The sequence below is a fragment of the Lissotriton helveticus genome, chromosome 7 (genome assembly GCF_964261635.1).
Source record: "Lissotriton helveticus chromosome 7, aLisHel1.1, whole genome shotgun sequence".
NCBI lineage: Eukaryota > Metazoa > Chordata > Amphibia > Caudata > Salamandridae > Lissotriton > Lissotriton helveticus.
The window spans coordinates 1,049,438,247-1,049,460,838 of NC_136068.1; the positions used below are offsets into that span (position 1 = coordinate 1,049,438,247).

The window sequence follows — 22,592 nt, forward strand, 5'->3', positions numbered from 1 at the left end:
TTGCCAGTTTGGAAATGTTCTAGGCTGCAAATATGTTTTCACATATGTATACATATATATCTATATGTATTTTCTATATGCTCCGGGATCCCGCACATGGGCGGGGATTATTCATAGATTATGACTATTCATGAGTATCCCCTGGATGAGAAGCATTGTACCCAGTGGTCTCCAGGGGGTGACCACACCAAATACTAAAACGTGGAATGCTTAAAGTCGGGAGTTGGATCAGGAGACTCAGAAGAGCTGGGGACACAAGGAACCACCGAAGGTAAGTACCGAGGAACCCCATGGTGGCTGTGTACAGAGTTCAAACACAGCCACATACTCAATAGAAGTTAATGGGAAAGTTTTGGTTGCAATTTTGAAGAAGGAACCTTCTCAGTGGACCCTGAAGAAACCCAGTAGAAAACAAAAGGTTGGAGAGTCGCCCCACCTTTGGATACCCCAGGAACCAGGATACCTACACCATGGAAGTCAGGTGCATAGGTGCGAAGTGATGTCGGAAACCGCCGTAGACCACAACGGAGGACTACAGAAAAGAAGCTGCTGGCGAAAACTGTGCAAGAGTCTGGCGGAATCCAAGGGTATATACTTGAACACAAGAACCTGCAAGCAGAGGAGACAGAGTCAATGCCACTTGGAGGTGATCAGGAGACACAGAAGGGCAAATCCCAACGATGACTTAAGATAGAGGAAGGATGACAGTGACCTTGTCACTGCAGCTGTGAGGACCAGGTGATGCTGAGGAAGACCATGAGCTGTGCACGAGCTGTCCCATGATGGAAATAAAAAACCAGGGGGTCGGTGTCCGGCAGAGGACCTCGAGCAGCTCACCAAAGATGTAGGCCCACGGTTCAGAGGATGCGGTGAGGATGCTGATCTTGACAAAAAGATGTGCTGGAGGCTGGAACTTCTTGTAGCCCGAAGATCACTGGAGTACAGAGCCAACACGCCTTGGCAACGGCAAGTCAACGCTGTTCACAGGGGCTTGGTCCCAGCAGTTCCGACGAGGGATACGGCCTCAAACTTGCTAAGAGGACAGGTCAGTCTTCAATGGAGTTGCAAAACTACCACCACTGTTGCTTTGCCTTTTGAAGTATATTGGACATCAGGTGCAGCAGACCGGTTAGCTTTGTTGAAGTGCCTGCAGATCCAGGGGAGTGTCTCCTTCCCTTTAAAGGAGATTGCTTCAGCTGTCCTTGATGCGCACAGGTCTGGTGAAGATCCTGGAAGAAGCACAGAGGATGAAGTCTTGCAGAACAGCAAGACCAGGAGCAGCAGGAGTCTTCCTTGATGCAGTCTTGGTTCCAGGCAAAGTCCAGCAAAGTTCAAGTGTCCAGATAGTCGAAAAGTGGTGTCATTTGAGGCTTGACCCATAGTGAATCTGAGGGCCCACCCAGATTCACCATGGGACAGATTCACAATAGGCCCTTTTATACCCTAAGAAAGGGGTTAGGGCGGCTCAGGTATCCCTCCCTGAGGAGAGGCTGGTACAGGGAGCATACTCCCATGTCCTTCCCAGTTTTACGCCAGAGTGGGAGCCAAGGGCTCCCAGAACTGACTCCAATTGGAGTATGCAAGGAGAGCACCAAATGTGCCATTCAAAGCAATCTGGTGGTCCTGCAAGTAAACTAAGTACTGTCTGGGAGGTCACACCTCCCTGCAACAGGAAACATACTTTTCTATCTTCCCTTGCTCGAGCTTGGCTCAGCGGCAGGAGAGCAGAATTGTGTCTGTGGTAGGCAGCAGCATTAGATTGCTGGCAGAACCTGAAAAGCTGTTATCGGGAGTGCATGGGGTACCCAAGGGAGGTCTCCAGGACATGTGATCATAATTTCAACACTTAAATCTGTGTTGGGGTATGATTCCAACATGCTTGATACCAAACATGACCGGGTTCTGTGGAGCCACTATATAGTTAGACATCTCGTAATGACTTATGTGCACTATATGTATTTAAATGGCTGATCACACTTATAAAGCCTGGAGAATCAACTCTAGGGTTTGTAGGGTTGTCCTGCTTATACGATAAATGTACAGCCCATGGGAGACCCTGGTGTACCTATGCCCTGGGTACCTCAGTACCATATACTAGGGACTCATAGGGGTACTCCAGTAGCCTATTGTGGAGGTACAGAAGTACTTACCATGTCAAATATAGGGATTAAGCACAGTGACAGAGGTCCTGATTGGCAGGATCCCAGTCAGACTAGTACAAAATAAATACTGACACCAGCAAAAAGTGGGAGTAACAATGAAAGCAAATCCTACTTTCGTAAATGCACCATCTCCTCTCCAACTGTCTTCTGTCTCATGGCCTTTTTTGAGGACTTTCTCTAGATGTTGCTCTTGATGGGGTTGATGCTGTCTGCGCAATTGGTGATCCAGGCATTGATGTTTTTCCTTCCATGTTCGAGGTTGGGGGTCGTAGCAGGGTTAGAGGTGTTGAGGTGTTGAGGGCGTTCACCCAGCTGGTCTCTGAGATTTGGTTGGACCTCCGGTGTGGGCATTGGTTGGTCATTATGGCGGTGGCTTTGTGGGGGCAAGAGATGATGAAGTGGACAATGGAGTGATCGGTACATGTGAGATCTGTGACATGGCTGCATTTGACGTGGTTGCTGGAAGTGAAAATTGGGTCCAGAGTGTTTCCTTAGGTGTGTGAAGGGTCATGGATGATCTGGGTCAACCCGAGGCTGCTCATACTGTGTGCAATGTTTTTGTCGTTCGGGTCCTCAATGTGGCAATTTAGGTTGCCGAGGTAGATGTAGTCAGGCTAGGGGCACAATGAAGTCTGTCATGGTGTTGCAGAAGCTGGATTGCTGGCCTGGGGGTTGGTGCCTCTGATGGTGATCTTGTTGTCTGTGTAGAGCTTGAAGTTGAGATGTTCCATGGGGAGTGGGGGTGGTATTGTCAGTGATGGTGGTTCACTGTATAGTCTCTTTGTTGATGATGGCTGTCCTTCTGCCTGGCTTGTTGGTGCAGTTCTTGCGAGTGATTTTATATCCGTCAGGGATTGCTGTGGCAATGTCTGGAGTGGATGTGGGTTTGAGCCAAGTCTCAGTGAGGAAGATACTGGCACCGTTGATGATGTGGCAGTGATTTAATCTGTATGCTGTTCTCCTTATTATTTTTATGTGACTGCACCTCCTTTTGGGCTAACTGTTTCTTCTTCTTCTCGGCATATGTGCCTTCAGATATACGCCTGATCAGCGAATGTTGAACGGCAAGTGATGACATCGTGGCAAACTGTTGGTGCCAACACATGTAATCTTGTGCAATCATGAGTCTTTTTCTCCTGTTTTCTTTTGTGATACGGTCGCAGTGTAAGTTTAATGTTATGTTATGCAATATAAACGAAAAATTAAATAAAAGATATTAAAAAAAAAAAGTCTCAGTGAGGAAGGTGTCGTTGGGTGATAGGATGGTGATGAGGTCCCATAATTCAGTAGAATGCTTGCATTGTGAGCGTGTGTTGAGAAGGGAGCATGCAAATGTATTTTCTTGCTCAGGTGGGTTCTGTGACGTGTTGGGGTGGGGCTGGTAAGTGGGCTGGTGTGTGCAGTGGCAAGTGTAGTGGCAGTGGGTTCAGGTACCTCCTTGCTAAGAGATGAGCCAATATTGGCATTAGGTGTTTGAAATACTGGTAGTAATGGTAGACTATGAACTCATGGCAACCCCAGAAGTTGCACTATTGGAACCAACAGAGGATATCCCAAAAGGGAGCCGATTGAAGCATGGCTCACAGATATGACATATTGCAGGAGAGGATGGTTGAATATAGTAAACAGTATCTGTATGAAAACAACATCCATTGAGAGGCATCCTTACAACTGTCAATACACAGAGTCAACGGGGTGACAGAACTCACCAGTAAAGTCCATCATCACTAAAATTATCCACAAAGTGAGGTAAGGTTGTATCCCTTCTCATTGTACACACTCTCAGCTCTATTAATGCTCTGAATCTAGGGGGCAAGAGCACCCATGGGTGCAAACCATCACCGGAAACAATGATGCAAGCCTGTGGACTAAGATCATTCACAGGCACACACCTATGTCAGTTCAAAAGCCAGAGATCTCTATGGTAAGGCAATCCCAATATGCTAACTCATCAATGCTAGGAATCAGTTCCACAGTAAAGAAGGGGATCTATATGCATGCAGCCTCACCTGGCAAGGTAGCAGAGAAGTGGCATCCACTGTACCAGTGGTGCATGGCATGACTTTAACTTGAAGGTAAAAGAGAATCCACAACAGAGGATACAAGTAGCATATGTGTACATGCATTATTTTGGTTCTACCTGCAGAATGACCCAGTGACCCTCCTTGGCTGCCTCACTTAGCGCATTTTCCGCGACCACTTCTTGTCCCTGTCCCAGGGACACATTGTGGATTTTCCCATTGTCTATGGCAAATCCTAACTTTTTGCCTGTGAAAAAAATAAAAGAAAAAGCAACACAACAGTTTATTAATTGAACTATTTCTTCCTATGAGAGAGGTCAGTGGTGTAATGCACATTTTAACACGACATGTGAACAGGATACACCTGAGGATGCACCTCTTGAAGGTAGTCCCTTAGAGGTGTACTTGTATAAGTAGGAAAACCCATAAATCTCAATGAATGGTTATAAATTAAACTGTTGGCAATGATTCTGTTTAATATTATTAAGGAATATGTTCTATTCAAAAAATATATAAAGTTTTAACATGCAACACTAACTTGAAAACAGCTTGTTGTGTCAGAGACTTCCCCACAAAAAATACTTTACACAAGACACAAGATGTGTTCAAAAGTTACTGACCTCTAATCATAGTTCTCCATGGTGGGTTTCTTTATGATATGCATGACCTACAGAATTATCCCTACCATATGTTTTAGCGAGTTGGTGGTGCAATGTGCTGCAGTTAAGGGCTTTAAGTTTGTTGAAGTAATTTGTTAATATCTGCCTTCATTTTGTGACATTTTTTAAAACTTGTCCTCCTGCTGTTGTGTATGTATATTGTAGAGCTTGCTGCTTTTAGTAGAAAGCTGTGATTTTGTTACTGTTCTGGATGTTTTTGTGATGGGCAAGCATAAGCAGAAGGCTAAAATCACAAGGGTCAGAGGGGTATTGCTTCAATTACTTCTTGGTTGCTAATATTGCTAAGTCCTTCCTTCGCTTTCATTGATTACGTAGTGAAGCAGCCTTGCCACTCAGACACACAAAACTCTTTGATATAAATGCTCTTCTCCCCTCAGTGGCATTCTGGTTGTACCAAGCCACATACACCACCTGTCTCCCCACAAACTGTTGGACTGGCTTAACAGGGGAGGTGGAATGGAAGTGATAAATTATTGCAAGGTAAAGGACTCAGGGTAATGCAATTACCAGTGAGAAATTGAAGCTTTACTTCCTATTCACCTCGAGTTGAATTAATTACGCAGTGGGAATTACCAAAGCAAACACCAGGGTACCTGTATGTTAATGCTTGGAACTTTCTTAAACATTATCTATTTTCTCCTGTTCACTCCACAGAATAAAGCACCTCAAGCCAGCTGTACAAAGCATTATTCCAGTCGCAAGCAGCTCGATTCATGAACAGAAAAATGCTTTTTCAGATGTACAAAATTAAATTCTGTAACTTGGTGATTTTGAAGGAGTGTGTTTTGGACGTCCCTTCCAAATACCGAATCGGTATGGTATATATTACTGCTTTGCAAACAAATTCTGGTCGCAAAACAGTAATACTTTACTACCATGTTAAAAGTGGTGGTAACCCATTCTCATATGGAAGGGTCCCTTTGGAACCCCTTCCTCTTTGAGAAGGTTGAAAAAATATTTTATAAGAGCAAATAGTGGTCCCACGGGGACTTTTCAAAAATAAAACTTCAAAGTTTCATTTACAGGTCTCGCCTACACAGCGTGCATGCGCTGCATAGGAAAGAGACCTCTTAAGGTCAATGCATCTTTCCAGGCAAACAACGTGCACGTGTTGCATTGCTTTCAATGCAGCGCGTGCAAGTTTTGGCGATTTCCTTGCAGGAGCCCGCAGTGCCATTTGGTTGCACGCTCCCGCAAGGACAACGCTGCCTGTTCTCGGCCGCACCCCCCCTCGCGCACACCAGCGCGCAAAGCTTGTTTTTGTAAGCATTGGCCGAGGGCGCACACAACTCCCGCTTCTCCCCATCCCCACTTCGCGCGCGGCCAATGCTTGTTTAAATATGTACGTGATTACTTTCACTTTTGCGGCGCGGCGATTAGTTTCACTTTCGCGGCGCCGCAATGTAATGCTGGTCAACTCCTTATAACCCGTACATATGCCTTATTTTTGGAATAAGACTCACTGCTGTCACATTTTGACAGCCTTGCTTCTGCTCTTAGCCCTACATTTTGCTATACCAGTCCGGAGCGCTGCAGGGGGCTTCCATCTCTGGGTGACCACCGGTACAGAGAGAAGCGACCACTTCCTGGTAACTGCGCATCACTTCCCTGAAGGAAATGAGGCTCTGGGGTAAAAATATGTTATCCGTAAATAAACTAGCTGCATAAATAAATTGGCCCCTGTAGTTACTATACAGCCGCAGACATGTCCTGCATGCACCACCCCCTCCTCCCCCCACACAAACACTCCACCTTTAACGATAAAGTCAGTTAGTTTCAACCTTCTCTCTATTCGGTGAGGTCGGCACTCAAAAGTCAACGTATGGACACAGAAATGCCATAATGTAGGAAATAAAGATTTACACAATCTGATGCATGCCTCGCAAACTGTACTCAAAGGCCCAACTCGGTGTCTAATTGCCGGCTAACCATTCTCACATCTTCCACAGTTGTTCTGGTCAGAGCCCTTCACTGACTTCAATCCAGCGCAGATAGAACACTCCATACAGGCTCCCTTCCCCAAACTCCATACACGGAGCCTACCCACAAATCTCATACGTATACTACTTCCATAAATTCCATACCTCTCATGCATCCAAACTCAGCAATTTCTACCCGTAAATTCCCCCATAGTTCATACATTTACGTTAAAAAATACTTGCTGAGGTGACTCTGGGCCCTTTGGGTCTGTTTCTCTCGCCCATTGAGGCTGTGTTGCAGGGCTTGACACCCCGTCGTTGCAAGGCGTTGGTAGCCTGAGTAGTCGGCTGCTTCCCCGCCCCTTTTTTTCTTAATCTAGGAACCGGGTGGAGCAGATTGGTTGCAGCACGATCTTTGGGGCCGGATACCACTTGCCCCCCTTCCCTCCCCTGGCATTTGGGCGGGAGATTGTTTGCGGTTGGTGGAATACGGACCCAGTCCGGAGAGGCTGAGCCGCACCGGCTTCCGACTTCTGTGGCAGATGGGCGTGGTGGTGTGAATCATGGCACAGTTGCCCAGCCATTTCCTGCTGGTCGTGTGAGGGGCCTTGCAGCACTTTCTGGCCAGTCTTACTGTTTCGTTTTCAGCGCATTAGGAACATTTCTGGTCTCCCCTTCTCCGTGCTCTGAGTGGTCTTGTTCGTTTTACCTATTGGCCAAAGTTTTCAGTAACCGGAATCAAAATGGGCGGATGTCCATTTGGGACAGTGCTTGTGTGGAGCGCACGGCAGGGGCTGCGGGGCCTTTGGGACAACAAGCAAGCTGCTTGTGTGATTAGCATGAGCAGCAGCTGTTATGCACTAAAGAAAAGGTGACATGGTCACTGGGACAAGCACCGTAATACATACAAGCTTGCAGGGGGTCCACCGGCAAGTTTGCACTGGTGTGCCCTGGTGCCTTTTTGCCCCCAGCGTACTTCATAGTTCCTAGTTAAAATGGTATGCTTAATAATAGAAATGATTGGAGTGCAAAAATGAAGAAGCTGCACGAGGCCATAGCAGTGCATGTTAGGGCTGGCTGCCCCTTCCTCTGACTGCTTGTTTGGAGTGGGTGATGGAGGTAGGGTCTATCTCAAATATTAAGCTTGCAAACTGTTGCAATGTGTTTATCTGCAAAGTGCTTGATTCGATCAATTGACATATCCATTCACCTCTAAGGATAATACTTCCGTGTTTTTTTCAGTAACCAAGCGCTCCCTGCTTTAACTCGTAAACACAGGCATGCCACTTGTGTTTTCTATTATTTAGCATAGCAATACTGGGCCCGGACTCAGTTGTGGTGATTTGCTGCTGAAATGTGCACTGATTAAAAGGGTTGCTTTCGAGGTTTTGAATTCGTATTATTTGATTTCAGAGTATGCAAATGTGTTGCAGTAAGCTACAATCTCTACAAAATATTTTCTAAATCCAATAAAATGTTTTAGGACCAAAAATTCAAGGATGTTTTTAATCGCCCTTTGAGGCAAGTGCGTTTTGTTGATTTGGACAAAAAAACATTTTTAATCATGAATACAAAACCACGCATTTTCAATGCCATAGGTCTTGTATTAGGAAAGTTTGAGCTATTGCTATTGTAAATGACAATTTTTTAATTTATGTGTTGGTTTTGGAAATAGCGAAATTAATAGCTTTGTCATTTACAATGCCAATAGTTTTAACTTTTGCAAATGTGACACCTATAGCATTTGTAATGCAATATGTGTTGTATTTACGTGACGCACAAGTTACTACTTGTGTAACGATATATCTGTAAGAGACATTAGTTAGTATTAGATTCCTTACCTTAGAATATCCCCAGGCGTCAGACTGGATCCGGAAATTTTTGCGTAGCAGTACCCTTGCGCGTCGGTAGGCGTCGCCTGCGGCTCCGCGTCCGTTGTCGGCGTCGTGGGCGCCGTGATGACGTCGTCGGAGTACTTAAACGCCGCCTCCGTGTGCTGACGTCAGTTCTTAGACACAGCTTCTCCGCGCCAGAAATGCAGAGCCATGTTAAAAACCAACACTGGTGCCATTGAAACTAGGGCCCTGAAAGGGGACAACCCTAACCCTAGATATTGGTTCGCAGAACGGGGAGGATGGGTGGTTCGGTAAGGAATCTAATACTAACTAATGTCTCTTACAGATATATCGTTACACAAGTAGTAACTTGTGCATCTGAAAGAGACACGTTAGTATTAGATTCCTTACCTTAGAATAGATACCCCAGCAATACCAACCCCGGTGGTGGGTCTGCGAACCAATAATCACACCAGAAAGTCCTGGAGGACGGAACAGCCAAAGAAGCCATCCCTCCGGACTTGGCTGTCCAGGCAGTAGTGTCTTGCAAACGTGTGCAGCGATGCCCACGTAGCTGCCTGACAGATGTCTTGTAAAGGGACACCCCTGCCCAGGGCAGTGGTAGCCGCCGTCCCTCGGGTAGAATGAGCCCGCAGTCCAACCGGGGGCTCCCTCCTAGCCAAGGAGTAGCATGCCTGGATCCACAGGATGATCCACAGAGAGATGGTCCTCTTGTGCACCGCTTTCCCCTTCTTCGCGCCCACGTAACCAACAAAGAGTTGGTCATCCACCCGGAACTGGCGTGTGCGATCCAAGTAGAATGAGAGCGCACGTTTTGGGTCCAGACGGTGGAGCCGCTCTTCCTCTTTAGAGGGATGCAGTGGCGGGAAGAAGGTTGGCAAGGTGATAGACTGCCCGATGTGGAAGGCCGTGACAACCTTGGGCAGGAAATATGGTTTGGTACGCAGCACCACTTTGTCCGGATGGACAGAAAGGAAAGGTGGAGTACAAGAAAGGGCCTGGAGCTCACTCACTCTCCTGGCAGAGGTGATGGCAACCAGGAAAGCAGTCTTCAGAGTTAGAAGGCGTAGAGGACAATTGTGAAGTGGCTCAAAGGGAGCGCACATCAGGAATGTAAGAACCAGGTTCAAGTCCCACTGAGGCATCACAAACGGAACAGGAGGAAACGTGTGTGTGATGCCCTTAGGAAATCCATTAACAATAGGGGACTTGAACAAAGAAGGTTGATCAGGCAGCCTGAGAAAGGCTGAAAGGGCAGAAAGGTAGCCCTTGATAGTGCCCAGAGCAGAGCACTGCTGGGCAAGAGAAAGAAGGAAGAGAAGGACCTCAGAAAGAGGGGATTTGAGGGGATCCACAGCCTTTGCTGTGCACCATGCCACAAATCTGTTCCACCTGCAGGCGTATACCGACTTTGTGGAGGGACGCCTGGCTGCCAGAATGATGTTACAAACTTCAGGAGGCAAGTCAAATGGCCTCAACTGTCGCCGCTCAATATCCAAGCATGGAGGTGGAGACTGGACAGGTTCGGGTGGAGGACCGTCCCCTGCTGCTGCGACAGAAGGTCCTCCTGAAGAGGCAGACAAACCGGGGGATCGACTGACATACTGAGTAGCTCTGGATACCAGTACCTTCTCGCCCAGTCCGGAGCCACAAGGATGACTTGGGCCCGGTCGCGCTTGATCTTCTTCAGCACTCTGGGCAGAAGTGGTATAGGCGGAAAGGCGCACAACAGACCGCAACTCCACTCGGGACGAAAAGCGTCTCCGAGCGAGCGCCGCCTTGGAAATTCCAACGCTCAGAACTGATGACATTGCGCGTTCTCTTCGGTGGCGAATAGATCTAACCAAGGCTCTCCCCATCGCTGAATGAGGCCTTGCGCACACGTCCGAGTTCAGACGCCATTCGTGATCCATCATGCACCGACGGCTGAGCTTGTCCGCCCTGGCGTTCAGAGAACCTGCCAGGTGTTGAGCCACCAGGGTCACGCCCTGGCGTTCCAGCCATTGCCAAAGGCGAAGAGCCTCTTGGCAAAGGATCCACGACCCCACCCCGCCTTGTTTGTTGCAGTACCACATGGCGGTGGTATTGTCCGTGAACACCTGCACTACACTCCCCCGGACAGAGGGGAGGAATGCCTTCAGTGCCAGACGAATCGCCCTGAGCTCCAACAGGTTGATGTGGAGCCGGGTCTCCGCCGGAGACCAGAGGCCTCTGATCTCCGCCTCTCCCATGTGGCCTCCCCAGCCCTGGAGGGACGCGTCCGTCACAACTACGTGCTCCGGTTGGGGAAGGGAGAGGGATCTGCCGCTGACGCAATCGCGGTCCGTAAGCCACCACTGCAGCTGTCTCGCAGTGCCCTGCGAGATCAGGACGTGGTCGGATAGGTTGCCCTGATGCTGGGCCCAGTGAAACTTCAGGTCCCACTGCAGAGCCCGCATCCGCCACCTGGCGTGATGCACCAGTAGGATGCAGGAGGCCATCAGCCCCAGAAGCCGCAGCGTCAACCTGACCAAAACCCGGGACAACGGCTGAAAGATGGGAATCAGAGCCTGAATATCCCGGACCCGCTGTTTGGGCGGATAAACCCGAAACCGCGCCGAGTCCAGAACCGCTCTGATGAAGAGGAGCTTCTGAGAGGGGCACAGGTGTGACTTCGGCACATTGATGGAGAACCCCAGCTGGTGCATGAGGTCTGCCGTCGTCTGGAGGTGACTGACGACTGTCTGGGGCGAGCCCGCCTTCAACAACCAGTCGTCAAGGTAGGGGAAGACTGAAACCCCTAACCTGCGCAGATGAGCTGCGACCACCGCCATCACCTCTGTGAACACCCGTAGGGCGCTGGTAAGGCCGAAGGGGAGCACGGTAAATTGAAAGTGCTCGTGGCCAACCATGAACCGCAGGTAGCGCCGGTGGGCAGGCAGGACGGGGATATGAAAGTAAGCGTCCTGCAAGTCCAACGCTACCATCCAGTCTCCTGGGTCCAGAGCAGCCAGGACCTGAGCCAGTGTCAGCATCTTGAACTTCTCCTTCCGGAGGAAGCCGTTGACGTTCCTTAGGTCCAAGATAGGGCGTAGGCCCCCTTTGCCCTTCTTGGGTACCAGAAAGTAGTGGGAGTAGCAACCACACCCTACTTCTGGCCCAGGATCGCGCTCAATGGCCCCCTTGGCCAAGAGGGCCGTAACTTCCTCCTGCAGAAGTCGCAAATGATCCCCCAACACACGGTGGTTCTGCGGTAGCATGGCTGGAGGAGTCGCCTCGAAGGGGAGGGAGTAGCCCCTTCGGATGATTTGCAGCACCCACCTATCCGATGTGACAGTGCGCCAGTGGAGGTGGTGATGGCGAACCCTGCCCCCCACTGGCGTCACATGCGCCTGAAAGCACGGACTAGGAGGGTTTTGAGGCGGATGCTGCGGGGGAAGGTGTGGACTGACCTCGCCGCTGCCCCCGACCGCCCGGACGACGGTTCCCACGGCCGCCACCGCGTTGGGTATTGCCCTGCGGAGCGTGGCTGGCAGCGCGTGTGGGCGCACCCCTTCCGTGGCCACGAAAGGAGTGAAAGGCAGCCGATTGCTGGCGCTGGCCCGAGAGGCCCAAGGACTTGGCCGTAGCCCTGGAGTCCTTAAAGCGCTCAAGCGCATGGTCTGCCTTGTCGTCAGAGGCGATGGCCATGGCGACGGCCATCGAACGGCATGTCCATGAGTGTGCTCTGGACATCGGCCGAGAAGTTGGCGGACCTCAGCCAGGCGTGGCGTCTGACCGCCACTGTCGTTGCCATCGCTCTACCTAGCGAGTCGGTGGTAACCAGCCACCACCTGATGGAATACTTGGCTGCATCCCGGCCCTCCACAAGGGCTTGGCCGAGTTTGGCCCGTACCTCCAACGGACACTCTGGCAGCACCTCCGCGACCTTATCCCACACAGAGTGGGTGTAACGTCCCAAGAGGCAGGCGGTGTTGGAAGACCGCAGGCCCAGACTAAGGGATGAGAAGATCTTCTTCCCATACTGGTCATACCTCTTGGATTCCCTGTCCGGCGGGGCCGACGGGAATGCGGTCTGGGAATTGGAGGCCTGGATGACCAGGCTCTCGGGGGTAGGGTGAGAGGACAGGAAACATGGGTCGCCCGGGGCTGGGCGGTGGCGTCTGGCCACGTTCCTATCTACGGGCGAACCCGTAGCGGGCTTGGACCAAGTGCCCAGAAGAACGTCGGTCAAGGCCTCATTAAAGGGCAGCAGAGGCTCGGCCGAGCTTGACTGCGGTTTAAGGACCTCAGTGAGGAGGTTAGTCCTCACGGCCGCGACGGGGAGCTCAAGGCCCAAGGCCTTGACAGCCCTCATCAGCACCACACTATATGTAGATATATAGATAGACACAAAGATAGATAGAGTGAGGGGGATAGATAGATAGACAGATAGAGTGATGGCGATAGATAGAGTGAGGGCGATAGATAGACAGATAGAGTAAGGGCGATAGATAGATAGACAGATAGAGTGAGGGCGATATATAGATTGAGTGAGGGCGATAGCTAGATAGAGGGAGGGCAATACATAGAGTGAGGGCGATAGATAGATAGATAGATAGATAGATAGATAGATAGATAGATAGATAGATAGATAGATAGATAGATAGATAGATAGATAGATAGATAGATAGATAGATAGATAGAGAGGGCGAAAGATAGATAGACAGATAGATAGATAGATAGATAGATAGATAGATAGATAGATAGATAGATAGATAGATAGATAGATAGATAGATAGATAGATAGATAGATAGATAGATAGATAGATAGATAGATAGATAGATAGATAGATAGACAGATAGATTGAGGGCGCTCAATAGATAGATAGATAGATAGACAGATAGATATATTACCTACTGGCGGTCGCCAGTAGGTATATATAGTTAGGATTTTTTCTCTATGGGTTTTTTGAAAATTCTATGTCTAATAACTTTGGCGTTTGTGGACGGAATTGGCTGAAATTTTCAGGAAAATGGCACATTTTGTTTCTGAGCAGCCCCTGAAAATTGGGGGGGGGGGGTTCGTCCAGGGGGGTCGAGAAAAAAGGGGGGTCCCAAAACGTGTTTTTAACATTGAGTTTTCCATAGGGCGGTTGGCCTCACTTTTAGCCCGAACGGCTGAATGGATTTGCACGAAACTTGGCAAAATTGTAGGGACTGGTAGCCCGATGTGCCTTTTGTAGGTCTCAATATATGTGCTACAGTGGATTTTGAAAAATTAACGTTTAAAAAAAGATATATATCTGTAACAGCGGACCGGGCAGCGCTCCAGGACGCGTACTTTTCGCGCAACGGAGCTTTGTGAAGCGAAGCTGATTGGTTCTCCGGCGTCTGTCAACATTCCAAACAGTCCGTAGCGGCCGCCATCTTGTCTCTCGGTAGGATCGAGAGACAAGAGGAGGCCAAAGCGAAGGGGCAAATGACCATAAGGGGGAATAGTAGATCCTCGCTGACCCCCTAGGTTTGATGTGGAGGTTTTAAAAGGGCCCCGCGGGGCAAAAAAAAAAAATAATAATAATAATCGAACGGCTGAATGGATTTGCACGAAACTTGGCAAAATTGTAGGGACTGGTAGCCCGATGTGCCTTTGCTAGGTCTCAATATATGTGCTTCAGTGGATTTTGAGAAATTAACGTTCAAAAAAAGATATATATCTGTAACAGCGCACCGCTTCGCGTACTTTTCGCGTTACGGAGCTTTGCGAAGCGAAGCTGATTGGCTCTCCGGTGTCTGTAAACATTCCAAACAGTACGTAGCGGCCGCCATCTTGTCTCTCGGTAGGATCGAGAGACAAGAGGAGGCCAAAGCGAAGGGGCAAATGACCATAAGGGGGCATAGTAGATCCTCGCTGACCCCCTAGGTTTGATGTGGAGGTTTTAAAAGGGCCCCGCGGGGCAAAAAAAAAAAGTAATAATAATAATCGATCGGCTGAATGGATTTGCACGAAACTTGGTAAAATATTAGGGACTGGTAGCCCGATGTGCCTTTGCTAGGTCTCAATATATGTGCTTCAGTGCATTTTGAGAAATTAACGTTCAAAAACAAGATATATATCTGTAACAGCGCTCCGCTTCGCGGAGATAAAATTATATCTGTATTACCTAGCTGTTGCTAACACCAGTTAGCGACGGCTAGTAGGAGATAGCGACCATCTTGGGCCCCACTTTGCATGTGAGTGATATTTATCACTAATGACATGCAAAGTGGGCGTGCCAAGATGTTAGCGACTGGAAACAGTCGCTAACATCGCTATCTCCTATTATCAACTTTTGGAAATATTCGAGATAAGCGCGAATATCTCCAAAAAGTAACAGCTGCCCTGAGCAGTTCTTAGCCATGTTATCCAATGGGAGGTGGATAACATGGCTAAGAGCATTAGCTCGGTAATGCATGAATATCGCTGAGTTTTCAGCGATATTAATGCATTGCGGTCGTTTTTTATCGTATTTGCGATAAACCTTGATAATAGCAAGGTTTATCTGCGATAATTTCTGACGGTAAAAAAATCTTTGCAATGCATCGTTAGGGATAAATATCGCTTAACTTTGGTAATATGCCCCAACGTCTGTTAACGTTCGATTCGAAGGAAATCAGGAAGTGTTGAAAAACATTGTCTGCGCCATCTTGTCTTTTTTCAAATGCCACACTTTTGTCGTGCACGGCAGCCATTTTAGATGCCTTGACCAGACCCACTCTGTGCACGCTGTCGATCCTTAGCATGGCTCCCCACCCTCGCAAGCATCTCACCCAGGCAGTGGTCACCCCCGCTCTCTGTCTTATGCATGGGTAATAAACCTCCCCCCATCTGCGCTGCTCTTCCCTGAGAATCACACCCTGTGCCCGCCCGACACCTCCCTTTCGCCCTATTCACTACCGCACCCTCTGACACTCCTTTTCCTCTGTGTCCGATTGTCCAGGCCGGTCCTAGGCTATCAGCTAGCCCTGCAGATGTAGTTTATGGCCACAGCTGTAAAGAATCACCCCTCTTCAAAGGAGTTATAGTAGATCAAGGCCCACACTCGATGAGATCCGTCACAGCAGAAGCGTTGCTATTATCTGAAAACCATCCTGTATTGTGATTGGGGAGGGGACCGAGCGTGAAGCGGAAGATTCCAGGGATGACTCTTTGTACATCAAAGTTTTTACAATTATGTGTCACATTAAAAATATATAGCACTCCGACAAAGTAGTAAGATTATAAAACTTTAATAATTTATAAATATATACAAGAAAACAAAAATAGTAATAACATATAAACATTTTTAGGGAAAAACAACGAAGTAGCGGTCGGCTGTGCGAATAGTCCCAACGCAGCACAACGTCCAGATTTCCGGCGTGGGGCGTCGCGGGGGGTGGGTCATCAGTAGCAAACTGTTGTGCGAATAGTTCCAAGGCAGCAGAACGCGCTGAAATCTAGATGACACGAAAGTGATGTCTAGTAAGTTGCCACCCAGCAAATAACGGCGTGGGGCGTCGCGGGGGGTGGGTCATCAGTAGCAAACTGTTGTGCGAATAGTTCCAAGGCAGCAGAACGATGGCACCAAGGTGATGTCCAGTAAGTTGCCGCACTGGTTTTGGTATCCTACAATGCTGCTCCGAATAACGGCGTGGGGCGCCCCGGGGGAGGCGGCGTGAACGGGCCTCTCCAGGTGGAGTGTCATCTGTTGTAGTGGGGCGCCCCTTTACCGTTTCAGTTGCCATTCCGTCCGTTTTTGGTCCACTGTGTCAAAAGCCGCAATTCAGCTGAGTTGCGCCCACTCTTGCGGTGCAGCGATAGGCGGCTGTCACAGGACTCTCAAAATGGCGGCAGGCTCTTTCCTTTTTGGGCCTGGTCCACTGAAATGGCCCTGGGACACCTTGGAAATCGGACGCTTGTCTGCTAGGTCTTGGACCCCATTCTCGAAAGCGTCCCCTCCGCCTTGAGAATTCATCAAAAGTTTTGGGGGCCCCGACTCCTGCAGGCTTCTGGTGGGGAGCGGCTGCCATGATTGCTCGCGGAATGACCACGACGGAGCTACGAGATGGTGGTGCTCTCATGCTGACGCCAGTTTAGTCTGAAACATCCAGAAACAAGGTGGGGCTTTCATCGTTTGGGAAAAAAAAAAAGTTTTCATCCAATGAAAAGTGTTGTTTTTAGGTCATATGATCAAGCCTTCCATCATTAGGAAACCAAAAGTAAAATGAACCAATGAAAAGTTTTATAAACAAGTCACATGACCTGTTATGCGGCATAGGGTATAAAATGCGGAGAAAATACGTTGGCACGTGAGGCGGCGTCAGTAGCGGACCGATGTGTGAATAGGCCGAAGGCAATACAACGCGCCAAGATCCGGATGGCACCGAGGTGGTGTCCAGCAAGTTGCAGCACTGGTGTGGCCATCCTACAATGCTGAAAGTCGGCGTGGGGCGCCCCGTTGGCCTGTGAGTTTGCGTCAGTAGCGGACCGATGTGCGAATAGGCCGAAGGCAGCACAACGCGCCAAGATCCGGATGGCACCGAGGTGGTGTCTAGTAAGTTGCCGCACTGGTGTGGCCATCCAACAATGCTGAAAGTCGGCGTGGGGCGCCCCGTTGGCCTGTGAGTTTGCGTCAGTAGCGGACCGATGTGCGAATAGGCCGAAGGCAGCACAACGCGCCAAGATCCGGATGGCACCGAGGTGGTGTCTAGTAAGTTGTCGCACTTCTGTGGCCATCCTACAATGTTGAAAGTCGGCGTGGGGCGCCCCGTTGGCCTGTGAGATGGCGTCAGTAGCGGACCGATGTGCGAATGGGGCCAAAGGCAGCGCAACAATATTTTCTGACTGACACCACAAGGCGCTGAGATGCCAAGATCCGGATGGCACCGAGGGGATGTCTAAGTTGCGGACTGATGTGCGAATGGGGCCAAAGGCAGCGTAACAATATTTTTTGTATGGAAGATACCACTAGGCGTTGAGATGCCAAGATTCGGATGGCACCGAGGTGATGTCTAGCAAGTTGCTGTACTGGTGTGGTCATCCTACAATGCTGAAACTCGGCGTGGGTCGCCCCATTAGCCTGTGAGATGGCGTCAGTAGCGGACCGATGTGCGAATAGGCCGAAGGCAGCACAACGCGCCAAGATCCGGATGTCACCGTGGTGGTTTCATAGTTGAGAGGCACTTCATCTGCAGTGGGGCGCCGAGATCCGGATGGCACCGAGGTGATGTCTAGCAAGTTGCTGTACTGGTGTGGTCATTCTACAATGCTGAAAGTCGGCGTGGGGCGCCCCATTAGCCTGTGAGATGGCGTCAGTAGCGGACTGATGTGCGAATGAGGCCAAAGGCAGCGCAACAATATTTTCTGAAGAGAAGACACCAAAAGGTGCTGACATTCCAAGATCCGGATGGCACCGAGGTGGTGTCTAGCAAGCTATGCAGTTGAGTTGTGTGCGCACTTGCGGCGAATAGGTCGAAGGCAGCATAACAATGTTTTTTGAATAGAAGACACCACAAGGCGTTGAGATTTGGTTACCACCGAGGTGATGTCTAGGAAGTTGCCGCACTGGTGTGGCCATCCTACAATACTGCTCTGAATAACGGCGTGGGGTGCCCGAAGGGGGGGGGGAGCCGGCGTGAATGGGCCTTCCTAGGTGGAGGCTCGTCTGCTGTAGTGGGGCGCCCCTTTACCGTTTCAGTTGCCATTCAGCTGAGTTTCGGCTGCTCTTGATGCTACAGCGACAGGCGGCTGCAAGAGGACTCTCAAAATGGCGGCCTGTTCTTTGGATTTGGGCCTGGTCCACTAAAATGGCCCTGGGACACCTTAGAACTCGGACGCTCGATTTTTTTTTCCTTTCCTGTACATGCAAAAAAAGGTAAATGCCCGGTACGTTACACGCTTCATCTGCCACGATGAACTCTCCAGAGGAACCGAAAAAAAATATAGTTGTGGTAACTATACCATGCATCGTCATATGGAGAGGTGGCACCAATTAATTATAGTGCTGCATAAAAGAGAGATTTGGAGGAGAACCCCTGACCTGCTAGTACATTCATCAAAGAAGTGGCACTGAGAGCTTCAGAGGCAAGGGAAACGGTCCCAAATATTTAGAAGAACTTTGGAAAGATTAAAATGACATGTTTAGATTGTGGCAAATTAATTTCATGTGGACAGATGAGTGTTACTCTAATAAATACAGCATATGAACATCATCATAGTCGATGGTTGGTAGAGACATTTTGACTATATCCTGGACCTGCCCGTCCTCGCCCAAAATGGCGCCGGAATAAATGGGACTCGTAACTCCTTGTTGTGTACTGGTTGCAGAACCTTGAAATCACGAGATACGTATGCAGTTTTGAAGCACATGGCGGGCGGGGACGAGAATTGATTGAATATTTCGACATCCCTATTGATATTAAGTTCTGATGTGTTATTGATTACTGTACTGTTGAAAGTTCGAATTAACGTCACCCATGGTACTTGCCCCCAAATGTATATCTAGATAATTTTATTGTAACTGGCCCTGTCGTATTTTAATTATAAAATGTACGTCCACCGATTCCGTAACTGTTAGACACCTTAGTTCTTGCAACCTAATGGCCCGCCCGTTACGTTCCTCTACAGTGTAAATGTCTATTCATCATATACGATTACAGTTTGCTCTGTGGCAGGCCCACGTCGTTATAGGCTCGTATTTGTATAATGAAATGTTCACAATAAAGGTTTTTAAAAGAAAACATGGTAGTAGTATATACATTGGTAAAGTTTTTAATAATAGTGACTGTTTTAGAATCATTAAAAGGCAAGTGAAATAAAGCAGACCAATTACATGAAGGGTAAAAGGTATAATACGAAGGAACGCAGTAAAGATAAATGGTCAAGGGCTGTTGTGTTTTCTATTCCTGCAACATAAAGTGATCGATAAGAATCTCATATTCAGGCGTATCGGCGACTAAGACAGCAGGTCGACCCTCTTTTGCTCAACGGCTCCGTCATGGGACGAAGAAACGCTCTTTTTCTCGAAAAAAGAATATATTTTACTTGCAGGACAGTTGTAAAATTTCCGGGAAAGTACATTAGCCTGGAACATTATAACATATATTTTAGAAAAAATAATGTTCGGAAGTAATGAAAAGCGTAATTTTTAGGTCATATGACCAAGCCTTTCATCATTACAATAAGAAAAGTAAAATGAACCAATGAAAAGTTTTATTAACAAGTCACATGACTTGTTATGCTTACGTTACGCGCTGCGCGCCCCGGATGACTTCCGGATGCGCTAACGCGGCGCGTCATATGACGCATTACGCGACAACGCAGGTACAGAATATAGTCAAAATGTCTCCACCAACCAGCGGTCGGAACACAACCCCTTTCAGCAGGCTAAATAGTTCTGTTAAATGACAACAGAAGGGACAGGCAACAAGAACCATCAGTCAAAGAGGGGAGGGCTAGTTCTTCTCTACCGGGTTACATTGGGGCGCTACCGGAACTGATCGAATTGGTAGTCTACAGTGTTTCTGGATGTTTCAGACTGAAGCTGGGGTTAGCATGAGAGCAGCACCATTTCGTAGCTCCGTCGTGGTCATTCCGCAACCAATCATGGCAGCCGTTCTTTATCGTTATTTTGGGCGGGGTGGGTGGCGGAGCCGAGCTGTTTTGCAGCCATCATTGTGTGGAGTTCAGTTCATCTCACTAGTTTTGTATTTGTCATGAGGGGTTGTTCCTAATGTTTCTATTTTAGCGAGGTCAAAAAGAGATCCCATTAGTGGCCTACTGATTTTGCTCGATTCCTTTTCTTTTTTTTTACACGATTTTTCGTTATCTGCAAAGACTAAACAGAGTATTGCGACTCTGTGTTTGTTTGTAAATAGAGAATGAACCAAAGAGAACTAATTCTAAAACAGTAAATACTTGGATAACAATCAATCAAATGGAGAGAGAAACAGGCACGACGGATTACAACGGGGGCAAAGGCCTGCGTTAACTACCTTTCACTATCTGCAAAGAGAGAGTACTCCTAATAGAAATGAGGGGGGGGGGGCACCATTCAAAGCAGATCAGTGTGCATAAACACGAAAATGTTTTCACTTACCACGTACTTGACATTCGACAGCTTATGATATTTGCTATTAAAAAACCATTGAAATTCACTGAAAAAACCATAGGTTATAGACCATATATAGTTAGGAATTAGCATTTACAAAACCTTGAAAATTCACTGAAAAAAACATAGGTTATAGACCATATATAGTTAGGAATTAGCATTTAAAAAACCTTATTTTACTCACACAAAACCATTGAAATTCCATATATATAGTTAGTTGCACTAACTATATATCGCGCACCCGCAATCCACTGCTGATCATGTCACATATTACATCATTCATGACATGGTCAGTGACATCACTGATGACATCACTGATGACATCTCAAATGACATCACTGATGACATCACTGATGACATCTCATTTGACATCATTCTTGTGCTAATACGATAAACCTCTTCAGACTCTAATATAACCTTAGATACACTCAGTGTATACAGACACTCACACACTGCCACTCATCCATGGAGTTACTCACACACCCAGTCAGTCATGCAAAGAAACAATCTCACCTCCATTTCTTCAACTATACAGTTAAACACACCTTACTTATTGAAACATATACTAACACATATTTACTCTCTTATACAATCCCTGATACAAGTTCACAATGATCGATACAACCACTCACTCATTCAGTGGCTCTCATGCACAGTTATTTATATATGCCAACTCTCACATGTACTGTGTTTTACATATGTACTTACTATGACATGTAGCATTGAGATATCCATTCACTCATCAATACACTCATGCACACAGTCAACTGCCCATGTAGCTGTTTCCACATGCACTCTTGAACTCATACACCTAGTGAATAAACTGCTCACACATCTATGCATATAGTCACACACCTTCCAGCCACCCCCACACAAACTCAATCTCCCATAGAAATACTTGGGCAACCAATTAATAACACATATAGCCTCTCGTATAGCTAATGATCAACACATGCAGCAGTTTACAGAACAACAGACATAATGATGCACAAATTAAGACAGTTTAGTCACTAACCCATGCATTCAGTGAGACACATTTAATCACTCACTCATACAGTCAGTCACGCACCTACTAAATCCTTCATCCAGACACTTATACATCCACTCATTCTTCAATATGTAAGACATATTTTAACTTTACAGAAACATACAGTCACTGGATGTTGTCATCAGTGATGTCATCAGTGATGTCATTTGAGATGTCATCAGTGATGTCATCAGTGATGTCACTGACCATGTCATGAATGATGTAATATGTGACATGATCAGCAGTGGATTGCGGGTGCGCGATATATAGTTAGTGCAACTAACTATATATGGAATTTCAATGGTTTTGTGTGAGTAAAATAAGGTTTTTTAAATGCTAATTCCTAACTATGTATGGTCTATAACCTATGGTTTTTTCAGTGAATTTTCAAGGTTTTGTAAATGCTAATTCCTAACTATATATGGTCTATAACCTATGGTTTTTTCAGTGAATAGATATATAGATAGACAGATAGATAGATAGATAGATAGATAGATAGATAGATAGATAGATAGATAGATAGATAGATAGATAGATAGATAGATAGATAGATAGATAGATAGATAGATAGATAGATAGATAGATAGATAGATAGATAGATAGATAGATATATAGATAGATAGATAGATAGATAGATAGATAGATAGATAGATAGATAGATAGATAGATAGATAGATAGATAGATAGATAGATAGATAGATAGATAGATAGATAGAGTGATGGTGACAGATAGAGTGAGTGCTATAGACAGATAGAGTTAGGGCGATAGATAGACAGATAGATAGAGTGAGGGCGAAAGATAGATAGACTGAGGGCGATAGATAGATAGATAGATAGCTAG

The 22,592-nt window shown here is 47.3% G+C and overlaps 1 protein-coding gene across 6 annotated transcripts in view; it reads right to left on the minus strand.

Moving 5' to 3' along the window:
- The window catches only part of DNAH17 (dynein axonemal heavy chain 17), a 12,633,448-nt gene that overhangs the window by 1,184,262 nt on the left and 11,426,594 nt on the right, over nucleotides 1–22,592 (minus strand). For all 6 annotated transcript variants that reach the window (XM_078653923.1, XM_078653924.1, XM_078653922.1 and 3 more), the window contains one exon: nucleotides 4,303–4,430. In XM_078653923.1, the coding sequence (XP_078510049.1) occupies nucleotides 4,303–4,430 (128 nt within the window). The remainder of the gene's footprint in view (nucleotides 1–4,302; nucleotides 4,431–22,592) is intronic.